Source organism: Scyliorhinus torazame, chromosome 7 (genome assembly GCF_047496885.1).
Source record: "Scyliorhinus torazame isolate Kashiwa2021f chromosome 7, sScyTor2.1, whole genome shotgun sequence".
Taxonomy (NCBI): domain Eukaryota; kingdom Metazoa; phylum Chordata; class Chondrichthyes; order Carcharhiniformes; family Scyliorhinidae; genus Scyliorhinus; species Scyliorhinus torazame.
In genome coordinates this window covers 170,791,057-170,808,003 of record NC_092713.1, presented here as the reverse complement: position 1 = coordinate 170,808,003, position 16,947 = coordinate 170,791,057, and the positions used below count along the sequence as shown (strand labels likewise).

At 47.9% G+C, this 16,947-nt stretch overlaps 1 protein-coding gene across 1 annotated transcript in view; it reads left to right on the top strand.

The window, feature by feature from the left end:
* The window catches only part of LOC140426708 (probable voltage-dependent R-type calcium channel subunit alpha-1E), a 1,526,345-nt gene that overhangs the window by 1,023,309 nt on the left and 486,089 nt on the right, over positions 1-16,947 (top strand). Inside the window, exon 15 of the mRNA XM_072511794.1 lies at positions 5,641-5,753. Coding sequence (XP_072367895.1) covers positions 5,641-5,753 — 113 coding nt within the window. The remainder of the gene's footprint in view (positions 1-5,640; positions 5,754-16,947) is intronic.

Below are 16,947 nucleotides of genomic sequence, written 5' to 3'. Positions count from 1 at the left end.
TGTCATTGACAGGGCGGGTTCAGACTGTTAAAATGACAGTCCTCCCAAGGTTTTTGATTTGTCAGCCTCCCAATTTTTATCCCCAAGGTGTTCTTCAAAAAACTGAATGCAGAGATCTCGGGATTTGTTTGGGCGGGTAAAACCCCACGGATGAAAAAGTTGCTGTTGGAACGGGAGCGTGGGGGTGGTGCTGGCTCTTTCGAATTTAACTAATTATTACTGGGCGGCGAATATTGCGATTGTCAGCAAGGGGGTAGTGGGAGAGGGGTCGGTATGGGAGCGGGTGGAGGCGGCATCATGTAAGGACACGAGTCTGGGGACATTGTTAACGGCACCTTTGCCGTTCTTGCCGGCTCGGTTCTCCACGAACCCGGTGGTAGTGGCAACCCTGAGGGTGTGGTGGCAGCACATAGAGTTAGCGGGGGCGCGGTGTGGGCACCGATATGTGATAACCATCAGTTTGCTCTGGGGGGCTGGACGGGGGGTTTCAGAGATGGCAGTAGGTAGGGATCAAGAGATTTGGGGATCTCTTTATTGATGAGGGTTTCCCGAGCCTGGAGGAACTGGAGGAGGAGTTTGAGTTGCCAGGGGGGAATGTGTTCTGGTATCTGCAGGTGAGGGATTTTGTGCAGAGGCAGGTTTCGACCTTCCCGCACCTGCCACCCCAGGGGCTACAGGATAAGGTGGTGTCGAGAACAGGAGTAGGAGAGGGGAAGGTCTCAGAGATCTATAAGTTGCTGATGGAGTAGGAGGGAGCCCCGATAGGGGAGGTGAAGAGAAAGTGGGAAGAAGAGCTGGGTGGGGGGTTGGAGGCCAGGTTATGGGAGGAGGCCCTGAGGAGAGTAAATGCATCCTTGTCGTGTGCCAGGCTCAGCCTGGTACAGATTAAGGTGGTCCACAGGGCACACATGACTGTGTCCCGGATGAGCAGGTTCTTTCAGGAGGTGGAGGATATTCGCCTTAAATTCGCCTTGAGTGGTTCGTTGCAGGGGTTTGCTCGGAGGTGGCAACCGTTCATCGACTTCTTTGAGAAAAATTAAGCTGTCAGCAGGGAGGGTGTGTGAAAAGGGGAGGCTTGGGAGAGACAAGTAAGGACAGGAGAACCAATGGAGGGGTGGCTGTGGAACCTGGAACTGTTTGTGTAAGCCATGTTGGCTGGGGTTTGTGCTCGGGGGGTTTGTTGGTTATATTGTTGTGTTTTTGTTGACATTTGATGTTAAAAATTGTTAAAATGATAAATACCTCAATAAAATATTTTCTAAAAGAAAGTGATTGGTGTCTGAGCCTGTAATGCAGAGTGACTGTTATCAGTGCTTGTAATATAGTGTAACTGTCTCTGGTATCAGAGTCGATAATGCAGTGTGACTGTCCCTGGTATCTGGGCCTGTATTGCAGTGTATCAGTTTCGTATCAGAACCTGTAATGCATTATGACTGTCTCTGGCATCAGAGCATTGAATTCATTGTGGCTCTCTCTGGTATAACAGCCTGTGATGCAGTATAACTGTCTCTCATATATGAGCTTCTAATGCAGCGTAGCTGTGTTTTGTATCATGGCCTAGAAAGCAATGTGACTGTCTCTGGTAAAATAGTCTGTAATGCAGTTTGACTGTGTTCGGTATCTGAGCCTGTCATGAGATGTGACTGTCTCTGGTATCAGAACCTGTAATGCAGTGTATCTGTGTTTTGTATCAGAACCTGCAATGCAGTGTGACTGTTTTGTACCATGGCCTGTAATGCAGTGTGACTGCCTCTGGTAAAATAGACTGTAATGCAGTGTGACCCTGTTCGGTATCTGAGCCTGTAATGCAATGTGTCTGTGTTTCATATCAGAACCTGAAATGCAGTGTGATTGTCTCTAGTATCAGTGCCTGTAATGCATTGTGGCTCTTGCTGCTTTAAGAGCCTGTAATGCAGTGTCTGTAATGCAATGTAACTGTGTTTTGTATCTGAACCTGTAATGCAGTGTGACTTTCTCTAGTATAAGAATCTGTAATGCAGTACGATTGTGTTTAGTATCTGAGCCCGCAATGCAGTGTTACTGTCTCTAGTATCTGAGCCTGTAATGCATTATGGCTCTCACTGCTATAAAAGTCTGTAATGTAATGCGACTGTGTTTGGAATCACCAGCCTGTAATGAGTGTGGCTCTCTGGTTTTAAGAATCTATAATGCAGTGTAACTATCTCTGGTATCAGAGCCTGTAATATAGTGTAACTGTCCCTGGTATCTGAGCCTGTAATACAATGTGGTTGTGTTTTGGACCAGGGCCTGTAATGCAGTATGACTCTGCCTCTGGTATAAGAGCCTGTAATGCAGTATGACTGTGTTTACTATCTGAGTCTGTAATGCAGTGTTACTGTCTAAAGTATCTGAGCCTGTAATGCAATTTGACAGTGTTTTGGAACAGGACCTGTAATGTATTGTGAATGTGTTTAGTATCAGAGCCTGCAATACAGTGTGATTATCTCTAGTATCAGTGCCTGTAATGTAGTGTGACTGTCTCTGGTATCAGACCGGTTAATGCAATGTAACTGTGCCTGGCAGTGCAACTGTCCCTGGTATGTGAGCTTGTAATGCGAGCTTGTAATGCAATGTGGCTGTGTTTCGGATCAGGGATAGTAATGCAGTGTGACTGTCTTTGGTATCTGAGCCGGTAATGCAGTGTGACTGTGTATCGTATCAGAGCCTATAATGCAGTGTGACTGTCTCTGGTATCAGAGCCTGTAATGCAGAGCGACTGTGGTTGGTATCAGAGCCAATGGGCAGGATTCTCCGACCCCCCCCGCCGGTTCCTCCGGTGCCGGTTTTCGGGCGGGGGCGGTAATCATGCCACGCCGGTCGGGTATTCTCTGGGAATTCTCCGGCAATTCTCTGGGCCTTTTTCGGCCTGTCCCGCCATCGTGAAATGGACATGGTCCATCCCGGCGGGACCTGCTTGGAGGGCGATTAGCTGAGTCCTTTTGGGGGGAGGGGGGGGGATCCGTCCCCGGGAGGGGCCCCCACAGTGGCCTGGCCCGCGATCGGAGCCCACCACTCTGCAGGCGGGCCTGTACCGTGGAGGTATTTCCCACTTCTCCAGCCTCCGTAAGGCTCCGCCATGGCCGGCGCGGAGAAGAAACCCCCCGCGCATGCGCAGGAAACATGCCGGCGGTTCTGCGCATGCGCCAGAACATGTCGGAAGTCCTGTGCATGCGCCAACCCCCACCGGCCCGCGGCGACCCTTCAGCGCTGGTTGGCGTGGCGCCAACCCCTCCGGCGCCGGCCTAGCCTCCGGAAGTGCCGAGAATTCTGCAACTTCCGGGCGGCCCGATGCCGGAGTGTTTCGCGCCGCTCTTGGAACCGGCGTCGGGCTTTCCCACAAGTGCAGGAGAATTCCGCCCTATGATGCAGTATGCCTGTCTCTGATATAAGAGCCTGATATGCAGTGTGGCTCTGTCTTGTATAAGAGCCTGTAATGCACTGTAACTGTGTTTTGTATCAGGCTTTGTAATGCTGTGTGACTGTCTCTAGTATCAGATCCTGTCGTGCAGTGTGACTGTGTCTGGTATCAGGGCCTGTAATGCAGTGACTTAGTTTTGTATCAGAGCCTGTAATGCGGTGTGGCTGAGTATGATATCAGAGCTGGAATGAATTGTGATTGTATTTTGGATCAGAGTCTGTAATGCAGCGTGATTGTGCCTGGTATCAGCCTATAAGCAGTGTGACTGTGTCTGGTATCAGGGCTGGTATTGCAGTGTGACTGTGTTTGTTACCTGAGCCTGTAATGCAGTACAGCTGTGTTTGGTATCTGAGCCTGTGATGCAGTGTAACTGTCTCTGCTTTTAGAGCCGGCAATGCAGTGTAACTGGCTCTGTTATCTGAACATGCCATGCAGTGTAACTGTCTCAGGTATCTGGTGTCTGTGTTTCATATAGGAGCCTGTAATACAGTGTGACTGTGTTTGGTATCAGAGCATGTAATATACTGTAATTGTCTCTCATATATGAGTCTGCATTGCAGAGTGGCTATGTTTTTATCAGGGCCTACAATGCAGCCTGCCCGTGTCTCGTATCAGACTATGTAGTGCAGTGTAACTGTGTTTGGTATCAGCGCCTGTAATGTAGTGTAACTGTCTCTGGTAGCAGGGCCTGTGTGACTGTGTCTAGTATCAGAGCCTGTGCTGCCATGTGACTGTGTCTGGTTAGCATAGAATTTACAGTGCAGAAGGAGGCCATTCGGCCCATCGAGTCTGCACCGGCTCTTGGAAAGAGCACCCTACCCAAGGTCAACACCTCCACTCTATCCCCATAACCCAGTAACCCCACCCAACACTAAGGGCAATTTTGGACACTAAGGGCAATTTATCATGGCCAATCCACCTAAACTGCACATCTTTGGACTGTGGGAGGAAACCGGAGAACCCGGAGGAAACCCACGCACACACGGGGAGGATGTGCAGACACCGCACAGACAGTGACCCAAGCCGGAACTGAACCTGGGACCCTGGAGCTGTGAAGCAATTGTGCTATCCACAATATTACCATGCTGGTATCAGGGCTTGTAATGCACTGTGACTCTATTTTGGATCGGGGCCTGTAAGGCAGTATGACTGTGTTTGGCATCAGAGTCTGTAATTCAGCGTGACTATGTCTGGTATCAGCCTACAAGGCAGTGTGACTGTGTTTGGTATCTGAGCCTGAAATGCAGTGTCATTGTGTGTGGTATCAGAGCTTGTAATGCATTATGACTCTTTCTGGTATAAGAGCCTGCAATGCAGTGTAACTGTCTTTTGTAAATGAGCCTGCATTGCAGTGTGGCTGTGTTTTGTATCATGGCCTGTAATGCACTGTGACCGTCTCTGGTGTCAGGGCCTGTCGTGCAGTGTGACTGTGTTTAGTATCAGAGCCTGTAATACAGTATGACTGTGTTTGGTTTCAGAGTCTGTAATGCAGTGTGACTGTGTATGGAATTAGAGCCTGTACTGCAGTGTGACAATGTTTGGTATCAGGGCCCTAAGTACAGTGTGACTGTGTTTGGTATCTTAGCCTATAATGCAGTGTGACTGTGTATGGAATTAGAGCCTGTACTGCAGTGTGACAATGTTTGGTATCAGGGCCCTAAGTACAGTGTGACTGTGTTTGGTATCTTAGCCTATAATGCAGTGTGACTGTCTCTGCCCAGAGTCACATTCAATATTTTGGGACTCTGCCTGGTATCAGATCCTTGCATACTTTGTGACTGTTTTGCATTACTCTCCTGTAAAAGTCATGCCTGTCTCCAGCTGGTAGCAGACGAATCAAAGTGTTAATTGATCGCACTCCCGTATTGCTCTGGCGATGACTAACTTAATATGAGACCATTGTAGCAATGTGTGATTATCCAAGTCCATTGTAGTCTGTGTCACACAGTCCTATCCTATATTGCAGTCTATATCCCAGTCTATATCTGTCTTTATTCCAACCTATTTCTCAGCCTGTATCCCAGTTGATATCCCCAGTCTATATTCCAGCCATTATCCCAGAATCTTTGTCAGCCTGTACCCAGTCAATATCCCTGTGCATCTCCCTGACTCAAATCTGGGCTTTATCCCAGTCTGTGACCGAAATTGAATCTGAATCTGTCTCCCAGTGTGTCGCTCTATCTCTTCCCTTTGCCTGGCAGGTTATTATCGGCAGTATATTTGACGTGGTTTGGACAATGATTCGCCCGGAGACATCGTTTGGTATCAGCGTACTTCGAGCACTACGACTGCTCAGGATCTTTAAGGTCACAAAGTAAGTATGGATGGGAATGGTGACAGGTCTCAGACCCACATGCATTGGTGTTGTTAGCTCCTTGTCCTCCTCACTGGTTCTCCAGACCACTGGCATTATCTGTCCAATGTTTCCCACACACTAGAACCTCCTCCTTTGTGCTTCCTCAGCCACTGGCGCTAACTCCACCAGTACACAGCACTGGCACCAGCTTCTCACTAAAAGGTATGCCATGGGAACCATTGTTGAGGCATGGTTGTCAGGTATTTTGATTCTAACAACATTTTCAATGTTACAAAAACAACTCCAATACAACACAACTCATTCCAACCCAATTTTACACCAAGACTACCCCCCCCCCCCCCCTAGCCCCAGGTACCTCCCACCCCCACAAAGAAGACCCAAAGACTGATCATCCCCACCTCCACCCCCCCCCGCCCCCATTAATAGCTGAGCCAGCTATTAACCGTTTGTGTGGAGTTTGCACGTTCTCCTAGTGTCTGCGTGGGTTTCCTCCAGTGCTTCAGTTTCCTCCCCTCCGACAGTCCAAATATGTGCAGGTTAGGCGGATGCTAAATTGCTCCTTAGTGTCCAATGCTTAGGTAAAGTTATGGGAATGGGGTGACGGAGTGGGCCTAGGTGGGGTGCTCTTTCAGAGGGTTGGTGCAGACTCGATAGGACGATTGGCCTCCTTCTGCACTGCCCATCCACTCTATCCATGCCCCTCATAATTTTGTAGACCTCTTTTAGGTCACCCCTCAACCTCTGTCTTTTTAATGAAAACAGCCCGAATCTATTCAGCCTCTCCACATAGCTAACACCCTCCAGACCAGGCAACATCCTGGTAAACCTCCTCTGCACTCTCTCCAAAGACTCCACATCCTTCTGGTAGTGTGGCGACCAGAATTGTGCCCAATATTCCAAGTGGATCCGTACCAAGGTTCTATACAACTGTAGCATGACTTGCCAGTTTTTATATTCGATTCCCTGTCCATTGAAGGCAAGCATCAATCTTTGATAAAGTCCCAAACATTCCCTCCCAGTGTCTTTCCAACTTCTCACAGTCCCAGAGCACATGTGTGTGGTTTGCTGGTCCTTGCCCACACTTCTTACGCTCGGCTGCCACCTCCTGGAAGAATCCACTCATCCTCGCCCAAGTCATGTGCACCCTATGTACCACTTTAAACCGAATCAAACTCATCTACGCACACAAGGAGGTTGAATTCACCCTACGCATCGTCTCACTCCACACACCCATCCTTACCACCCCCCCCCCCCCCAACTCCTCGTCCCATTTTCCTTCATCTTCACCACCTGCACTCCCCTCTGCTCCTCCAGCCACCATATATCCCCAATCCTACCCTCCCTTTCCACATCAGGGAGCAGCAATCACTCCAATAAGGTATATTCAGGCAGTTTGGGAGACCCTCTCCATTCCTTCCGCGCAAAGTCCCTCACTTGCATATACCTGTATGTGCTTCCCTTTGGAAGCTCTACCCTCTCCCACTGCTCTTCCAGACTTGCAAACCTCTCCTCCAGGTACAGATCCCTTGCCCTCACCAACCCACCGCTCTCCACCTCCTATACATTCCATCGGTCTCCCCCGGTTTAAACCCGCGGTTCCCACACAGTGGTGTTAGCACCGAGATCCCCTCCATCCTGAGCGTCTCAACTGGTTCCACACCCAAATTGTGGACTGTACAACTGGGCTCTCCGTATACCTCCTCAGTGCGAGCGGTAGTGCCACCTTCACCATGGCCCTCAGGCTGGACCTCCTACAGGACTCCTCCTCCATCCTGACCAATTCTGACCGCACTCCTTCCCAGCACCACTTCACCTTCTCCGCATTCGCCGCTCAATAAACGTGCAGCAATTCGGTAGCGCCAATCCCCCTTTCTGCCTCTGCCTCTGTAGCTGGGCCCTCTTCACCCTAGGTACCTTCCCTGCCCATATAAACTTCGAAATCGCCACGTCCAGTTTGAGGAAAAAGGCCTTCGGGATGAAGATTGGGAGAGTCTGGAATACTAAATAGGTTCCTTGGCAGAACATTCATTTTTACCACCTGGACCCTGCCTGCCAGTGTCAGGTGTAACATATCCCATCTCATAAAGTCCTCCCTTACCTCCTCCATTGTCTAACATTGTCAGGTTGCATTTATGTATCGTCGCTCACTCCCTGTCACCTGGAGCCCCAAATACCTAAACCTATCCCTCGCTACCCTAAATGGCAACACCCCCAAATTGGCTCCCCGACCCCCCTTATTCACTGGAAACACCACAATTTTTCCGACATTCAGCTTATAGCCCAAAAAGGCCCCGAACCTCTCTAAATGTCCATAATTCTCCCCATACTCTCTAGTGGGTCTGATATGAATAGTAGCAGGTCGTCTGCATACGAGACCCGGTGTTCCCTACTCCCCCTTGTAATCCTCTGCCACTCTGCTGATCCCTAAGGGCCATCTCCAAGTGCTCTATTGCCAGCACGAATAACAGTGGCGACAGCGGACACGCATGCCTCATTCCCCGAGGCAACCCGAAGTTCCGTGAACTCGTCTAAATTGTCTGTACACTCGCTACTGGGGCCACGTACAGCAGATGCACCCACATCACAAACTTCGGCCCAAACTCAAACCTTCCCAGAACTTCGAACAAGTACCTCCACTCCATCCGGTCGAAAACCTTCTCCGCGTCCATGGAGACCACTACCTCCGGTACCCATCCCTGTGGGGTCATGGTCACATTTAATAACCACCTAATAGTACTGGAAAGTTGCCTGCCCTTCACGAAACCTGTTTGGTCCTCTGCAACCACCCCCGGAACGTATCCTTCCATCCTCCCCGCCACCAACTTAGCCAACGCTTTCCCATCTGCATTTAACAATGATTTGGGCCTATATGACCCACATTCTAGCGGGTTCTTCCACGTGATCGACGCCTGAGTCAGCGTCTCCTGCAGCTACCCCATCTCTAGTGGCTCGCTAAACATCCTCAATGAATGTGGTGCCAACTCCATCGCAAACTCCTTATAGAACTCCGCCACGTAATTGTCCGGTCCCGGGGCCTCATCCGTTTTATGCTATCCATCACTTCTCTCAACCCTAAGGGCTCCTCCAGCGCCTGTCTTCTCTCGTTGTCCAGCCGTGGAAATTCTAGTCCGTCCAAAAACCACCCTATGTCCCCTTCCTCACCACCCGGATCAGCCCTATACAACTTCTCACATTATTCCTTGAACACTTCATTTATCTTCCTGACTCTGGCACTACCTCCCCCTTCCCTGTCCGTATTCTCAGGTTTTCTCTAGTAGCTGATGGGCTAGCATGCGGCTCATCTTCTCTCCATATTCATACTACACCCCCCCTTGCCCTCAATAACTGCCCCACAGCCTTCTCCATCATTGGCCTGATAAACTGCCCCTGCAACTTCTTTCTCTCCGCCAATCCCTCCTTGGTGGGGGTCTTTGAATATTTCCTGGCCACCTCGACTATCTCATCCAATAACCGCCCATTCTCCTCCCTCCTTCTCCTAACACTGTGTGCCTTGAAAGAGATTATCTCCCCCAGGACCACCGCCTTCAATGCCTCCCAAAATGTGACTGCCGATACCTCCCCATTCTGATTCAACTTCATATAGTCTTTGATCACCAACTGCACTTTATCACAGAACCCCTTGTCCACTATAAGCCCAGAGTCTAACCTCCATCCCAGCCTCTGCTCGTGCCTCGAGCTAAGTCTAACCTCTGGCCAATGTGGTGCATGGTCAGAGATCATGGTTCCCGCATACTCCACCCTCACCAACTACACCAACACCTCTTGACTCACCGCAGAAAAAAAATCTATTCTGGAGTATACCTTATACACGTATAGAAGAAGGAATTCTCCCTTTCCCCTGGATTCCTAAACCGCCACAGATCCACCATTCCCACCCTTTCCATAAACTCTCCTAGCTCCTTCGCCATCCTCAACCTTCCCATTGACTTAGGACTCGACCAATTCACCTTCGGCTACAGTAAACAATTAAAATCACCCCCCATGATCAACTGATGTGTGTCCAGGTCTGAAATCGCTCCACAGAACCCCTTCACGAACCCCACGTCATCTCAATGCAGTGCATAAACATTCACTAGCACCACCGGCGCTCCATAAGACCATAAGACACGGGAGGAGAATTGGGCCACACGGCCCATCGAGTCTTCTCCGCCATTTAATCATGGCTGATATTTTTCTCATCTCCATTCTCCTGCCTTCTCCCCATAACCCCTAATCCCCTTATTAATCAAGAACCTATCTAACTCTGTCTTAAAGACACTCAGTGAATTGGCCTCCACAGCCTTCGGCAAAGAGTTCCACAGATTCACCACCGTCTGGCTGAAGAAATTCCTCCTCATCTCTGTTTTAAAGGACGGCGGAAGGGGGGGTGCGCAGTTGCCCGTTACAAACTTATCGCCCCTTAACAAACAATCACAATGACAAAATCACCCCAGCCGAGAAGAAAAGAAAACCATCCTCCGGCTCCCACACTTGCTGCATCTTCAAAATTCTGTGTTTCAGCTCCTCCGAGTCCCATCAACGTTCAGTTCCACCCCATGTTTATGATCTCCGCTAAAGTTATTGGCCTCCTCTGGGGTTTCAAAATAGTACTTCCACAGTTTTGCCTGGTACAGTACCCCAAACTTGATCTGCCTTCGGCATAGAACCGCTTTGGCCTAGTTGAACCCGTTGAACCTAGTTGAACGCCATTTTGCAGTTCCTTTCCAATGTCCTGATAGATTTGGACCCTGTTCTCCTCCCATTCACAGATTTGCTTCTCCCTGGCCCACTGCAGGAACTTCTCCTTCTCCACAAACTTATGGAGCCTCACAATCATCACCCATGATGGTTCCCCAACTTTCGGCTTCTGCCTTAGGGACCTATGTGCCCTATCCACTTCCGGGGCCTTGTCCAGCAACCCCTCAACCACCAGCCCCGCCAGCATTCTTGAGATGTATCTTGTGGCACTTGTGCCTTCCACACCCTCAGGCAAGTCAATGATACGCAGGTTCAGCCTTCTGGATCTATTCTCCTGCTTCTATACCTTTGCTCATAGTGACTTGCAAAGGTCCCCCAGGAGCCCCACCTCCGCCTCCAATACCACCACCCGATCACTGTGTTCAGACATCACCTTCTCAATCTCTCGGATCTGCGACCTCTGTGCCTCAAAGCAATTCTCAACTCTCTCCATCGAGCATTTCATGGGTGCTACCGCTCCTTCAATGGCTTTCGATCGATCTTCCAGCATCTCATTTCGCTGTTGCCGGAACTCCTCTTTGATAAACGCCATCAACTGTTCCATATGGGATTTTCCAGCATGCGACAACCCTTCCCCCTCCGCCACCTTTCCAATTGTTGCTGCGCCACAGGTCTCGTTCAGTTCCTTGGCCAGGTCTTTAATCTTCTTCTACGGTTCTAATAACCAGTAGACATGCCACTCCCAGGGGTAACTTCTGTTCCACACCTTCAGCTACACTCTTCTGTCAAAATTCCCCGCTTACAGGTAAAAAGAGCTCAAATAACGCCTTTGAACCGGAGATGTCCTGTGCGTGACCACTCACTCCATGGCCGACACTGGAAGTGAGGCAATCGAGTATTGGCATCCACCTCAAGGAGGGAATTCACCATATCTGCCTCTCCACCCTCCCAAATTTATCCCTATACACTTACATAAAATTATCTCTCCCTAAGAGCCACCTTCAATGCTTCCCAGGGTGTGGAAGGCGAGGGTGTGGAAGGCGAAACCTCCTTGTTCATGTTAAACTCTACATACCGCCCCAAAAGAGAGGATATTCGCTCGCAAAACCCCTTATCAGCAAAAAACAGTGTCCAACCTCCATGGGAGTCGTTGACGGCAGCCTGGCTCCAACAACAGGTCCACATAATGTGGGACATGATCCAATATAACGATCCACAAAAATAATCAATCTGGGAGTAAAGCCGATGGACATGGGCAAAGAAAGAAAACTCCTGATAGCTTGGACACCTAAATGTCCACGGGTCTGCCCTGCCCCCTTCCCCATCTGATCCATGAACACCAACAAATCCTTTGGCACCTCCGATGTAGTGAAGGACTTGGTAATCAACCGATCCAGCCTAGGATCCAGAACTCAACTGAAGTCCCCCCGCCCTATAATTAACTCATGTGAGTCGAGATCTGGAATAGGTACCAACACCTGCTTAATGAATTCTGTGTTATCACAATTTGGTGCATACACGTTGACCAAAACCACTGGCGTGCCCGCTAACACTAACGGTACCTCCCTCCTGAGTCTACTAAAATGTTAACTGTATAAAAAGCGACCTCTTGTTAATCAGCAGCCCCCCCCCCCCGCCCAATGTCCTAACATCAAAACTTGATGAGTGATACACTTGCCGCACCCATCTTTACCGTAGCCTTGTTTGACCTTGGACCCTCAGTTAGATCTCCTGTAAAAAATACACATCAGCTTTCAAACTTCTCAGGTGGGCAAACACCCGGGATCTTTTAACTGGGCCATTTAACCCCCTCACATTCCATGTAACCAACCAAATAGGGGTCTCTGATCCACCCCCCCCCCCACCCTCCGAGGATCAGCCATTTCCCCCCCTGTGAGGCAATCCAGCAGGGCCCCAACCTGTGCCGGCTCCAAGCCCACACAAGATGGCTGCCAGCACCCCCATCAAGCCTGTTCAAAAACAAAGGAACCGTCATTGTCAACCAACTACCCTTCTTCAACCTCCTCCCCCTCCCCCTCTCAGCCCATCACCACCAGACCCCAGACAAACAACTCACCGAAAACCTGATAACACCCCCCCTCCCCCCGCCCCCCACTCCACTCCAAAGAAAACAAAAACCTCAGTTTAACCTCGTCTTGCAGAACAAAAAGACACCCCCAGGTAACCAGCTGCAGCCAAGGACTCTCAAATAGGTGCCACAGCCCCCATCAATTGTCTTCACCAGATCCTCAGCGACCAACTGTCGCTGCTTCCTAAATTTGCTTGTTAAGTCCACCATCTTCTCGGTCGTCCACTGAGGGGGGGTATCGATACCACAGATACCTCTGCAATTTTCTCCCCTTCTGGGGTTCGAGGACATTCTGAATCCAACGAAGATCCCTTGCCTAATTTGTATTGTATCCACCAGACATCACTCGCAAGAGGAGATCTTATTCTATCATACTGCACCAATTTCTTCCCAAAAATCACCCATTAACCCGTCGGAAATGGCCAAAAAACTAAATCCCCAGGTGGGAGCCACCGCGTGTGCGATGTTCACCTCCTAGCCACCACTAGAAGATGTCACATAATGTTTTCAAGAAAGATCGGGAAAATGGCCAAATGAGAGAACTGGTTTTAATGATTAAGGATTAAATTACTTCAATGGTAAGTGAGGATATAACGAGAGGTGAACAGGAAGTGGAGACTTCCTGGACAAAATTAAGAAATTGAAAAGTATTTCTGTCAGTAGCGGGAGTTGTGTACAAGGCCTCTTGTAGCAGCTGTGATGTGCTCGATTTTCTAAGTGTAGATATTAGACAAGCATGTAGTAAAAGCAGTGTGTGTTTAATGGGATATTTTAACTTTCATATGGATTGGAATAAACAGACTAGATAATAAACAGAAAGGGAGTCAAAAAATTCTTTAATGTGATGCAGAACCAGTTTATACCCCAAAGGAAAGAGCTCTACTTACCTATAAAGACAGCCATGGAAAACTAAGTAGGCAAGAGACAACATAAAACTCAAAGAATCATCAGACAAAACTACAAAAAAAAGCACAGACTCCAGTGAATGAGAAAGATATAAAAAACAACAATGGGTAACTAAACAGATAATAAAAGCTATAAAAAGAGAGTATGAATTAAAACTGGCAAAAAAATTAAAATCAACACAAAACCATCCCCGATTATATTCGGAAAAGTGGGTTTTCTATGGTCAGGAGCAATGTTGGTTACTTAAAAACCGCTCATGGTGATATTGTGAATGAAAAAATGGTGAATATGTTGAATATTTATTTACTCTGTATCAGTATTTAACAAAATTAACAGGAATAAATTTACAGTGATGGAGAAAACAATGGCCCTAAAGAATGACAAATCCCCACAATCAGACGGTTTCCGTTATTGGATTTTAAAGGAAGTAGGTGGGAACATTGTAAACGTCTGAACGATAATCTACCAAGGTCCACACGGTTTGAAATTTGGAAAAATTCTACAAGTCTCTGTTATATTTAAGAAAGTGAGAGGGGGAAATCAAGGGATTATGGACCAGTTAGTGCAACATCTGTTGTGGGTAAATTACTTGAGTTTATAATTGAGAGTAAGCTGACCGAACACATTGAAAATTGTAAGCTGGAGAGAGCCAGCGTGGATCTGTAACGGGTAGGTAAAACAATACAAACGTGATTAAACTTTTTAAAGAGATGGCTAAAGTAATAGACAGTGAAATGTTTGTGGATGTTACGTCGATAGATTTTTAGAAGGCATTTGCTGAAGACATTCATAAGAAACTTAGGTAGAGTTAAAGCTGATGGATTGAAGGCAAATTATTGATCAGCAGCAGGAGACAGAGAGTAGGGAGAATGCCAACTCTAATTGGCTGGATGTGATAGTGGTGTCCCAGAAGAGGCCTCGACTATTCACTGTATTTTTGATGACTTAAATGAGGTATTACAATGCCAGACCAGACCCCAACAGTGGCTAAGATATGGGACCAAAACCCCAATATTTTAGTTTATTTTAAGACTGTTACGATTTGCTCCAGGAGTGATTGCATGAAAAAAAGTACGGCTTTGGTATTTATAAAACAAAAGCTTTGTTAGGAATACAATATTAAACTTTTAACTTCATACCCCAAATAAACAGCTTCCAATTACCACTTAACACAACTATAATTTTTCCCATTAAACAACAAGAAAAGAAACATACAGTTCTTAATCCACCTTAAAATTAGCAGGGTATAAAGTAATACTTGAGTTACAGAACATATACTCGCTCTTGTTAGAACCCCTTCGGTCTCTGGCTGACTGTCTTCAAATAACTGCTTCAATTCGGTTTTTTCAGCCTCTTCCTTGTCTTCAAACAAGAATGCTCCACTTTTAAAATATTATGACTATTTTTTTCCTTATCTTACTGGGAAAGAAAACTGCCTTTATTTGTGGTCTAAAAACACAAGGGTTGCCAGATCAGATTTCACTTCCAAAAGATGTTTCTCCAAAACCATGTCTCTCCCCACAGCTTTCTCCCAAACTGCCTTGCTCCACAGCTTCTCAAAATGTGTCTCTGCATTCCTTGGCTCCATCCAGCAATGACCACATCTCCCCCCCCAAGCAAAAAAATAAATTATTTCTGTGGGCTGCAAAAGCACAGTAACTCCCCAGGGACCTCCCCAGGCAAACCACTATGCATTAACCCAGACTGATAAACACATTCCTTGGTCAATTTCACCAGCTTTTCCGAGAAACAAAACAAAATTCTTTTTAAAACCCTGCCCACTGCAAACACATTCTAACCCCAGGCTTTCAACCCTTAAATTGTCCCAATATTTAGAAGCCAATATTCCTAAAATGTTCCAATCGTCACAAAGGGGATATATTTGCTGATGAAACAAAGGGCGTGCGTCACACATTTACCAGAATGATACCTGGACCCTAAGTGTTTAAATTATAAGGTGACAGTAAACATTCAACGATTTTTCTTCCCTGGAATCTACAAAGATCAGGGGTCTTTCATTCAACTTTTTCAAGATTTTAGGGGGAGCACTGGAACCAGCTCCTCACTGATTAGACACACACACTGGAACCAGCTCCTCACTGATTAGACACACACACTGGAACCAGCTCCTCACTGATAGACACACAAACTGGAACCAGCTCCTCACTGATGAGACACACACACTGGAACCAGCTCCTCACTGATTAGACACACACACTGGAACCAGCTCCTCACTGATTAGACACACACACTGGAACCAGCTCCTCACTGATTAGTCACACACACTGGAATCAGCTTCTCACTGATTAGACACACAAACTGGAACCAGCTCTTCACTGATTACCCACACAAACTGGAACCTGCTCCTCACTGATTACCCACACAAACAGAACCAGCTCCTCACTGATTACCCACACACACTGGAACCAGCTCCTCACTGATTACCCACACAAACTGGAACCAGCTCCTCACTGATTACCCACACAACTGGAACCAGCTCTTCACTGATTACCCACACAAACTGGAACCAGCTCCTCACTGATTAAACACACACACTGGAACCAGCTCCTCACTGATTACCCACACAACTGGAACCAGCTCCTCACTGATTACCCACACAACTGGAACCAGCTCCTCACTGATTACCCACACAACTGGAACCAGCTCCTCACTGATTAAACACACACACTGGAACCAGCTCCTCACTGATTACCCACACAACTGGAACCAGCTCCTCACTGATTACCCACACAACTGGAACCAGCTCCTCACTGATTACCCACACAAACTGGAACCAGCTCCTCACTGATTACCCACACAACTGGAACCAGCTCTTCACTGATTACCCACACAAACTGGAACCAGCTCCTCACTGATTAAACACACACACTGGAACCAGCTCCTCACTGATTACCCACACACACTGGAACCAGCTCCTCACTGATTACCCATACAACTGGAACCAGCTCTTCACTGATTACCCACACAAACTGGAACCAGCTCCTCACTGATTAAACACACACACTGGAACCAGCTCCTCACTGATTAACCACACAACTGGAACCAGCTCTTCACTGATTACCCACACAAACTTGAACCAGCTCCTCACTGATTACCCACACAACTGGAACCAGCTCTTCACTGATTAAACACACACACTGGAACCAGCTCCACACTGATTACCCACACAAACTGAACTGGCTCTTCACTGATTACCCACACAAACTGGAACCAGCTCCTCACTGATTACCCACACAAACTGGAACCAGCTCCTCACTGATTACCCACACAAACTGGAACCAGCTACTCACTGATTACCCACACAACTGGAACCAGCTCCTCATTAATTACCCACACAACTGGAACCAGCTCCTCACTGATTACCCACACAAACTGGAACCAGCTCCTCACTGATTACCCACACAAACTGGAACCAGCTCCTCACTGATTACCCACACAAACTGGAACCAGCTCCTCACTGATTAGATACACACACTG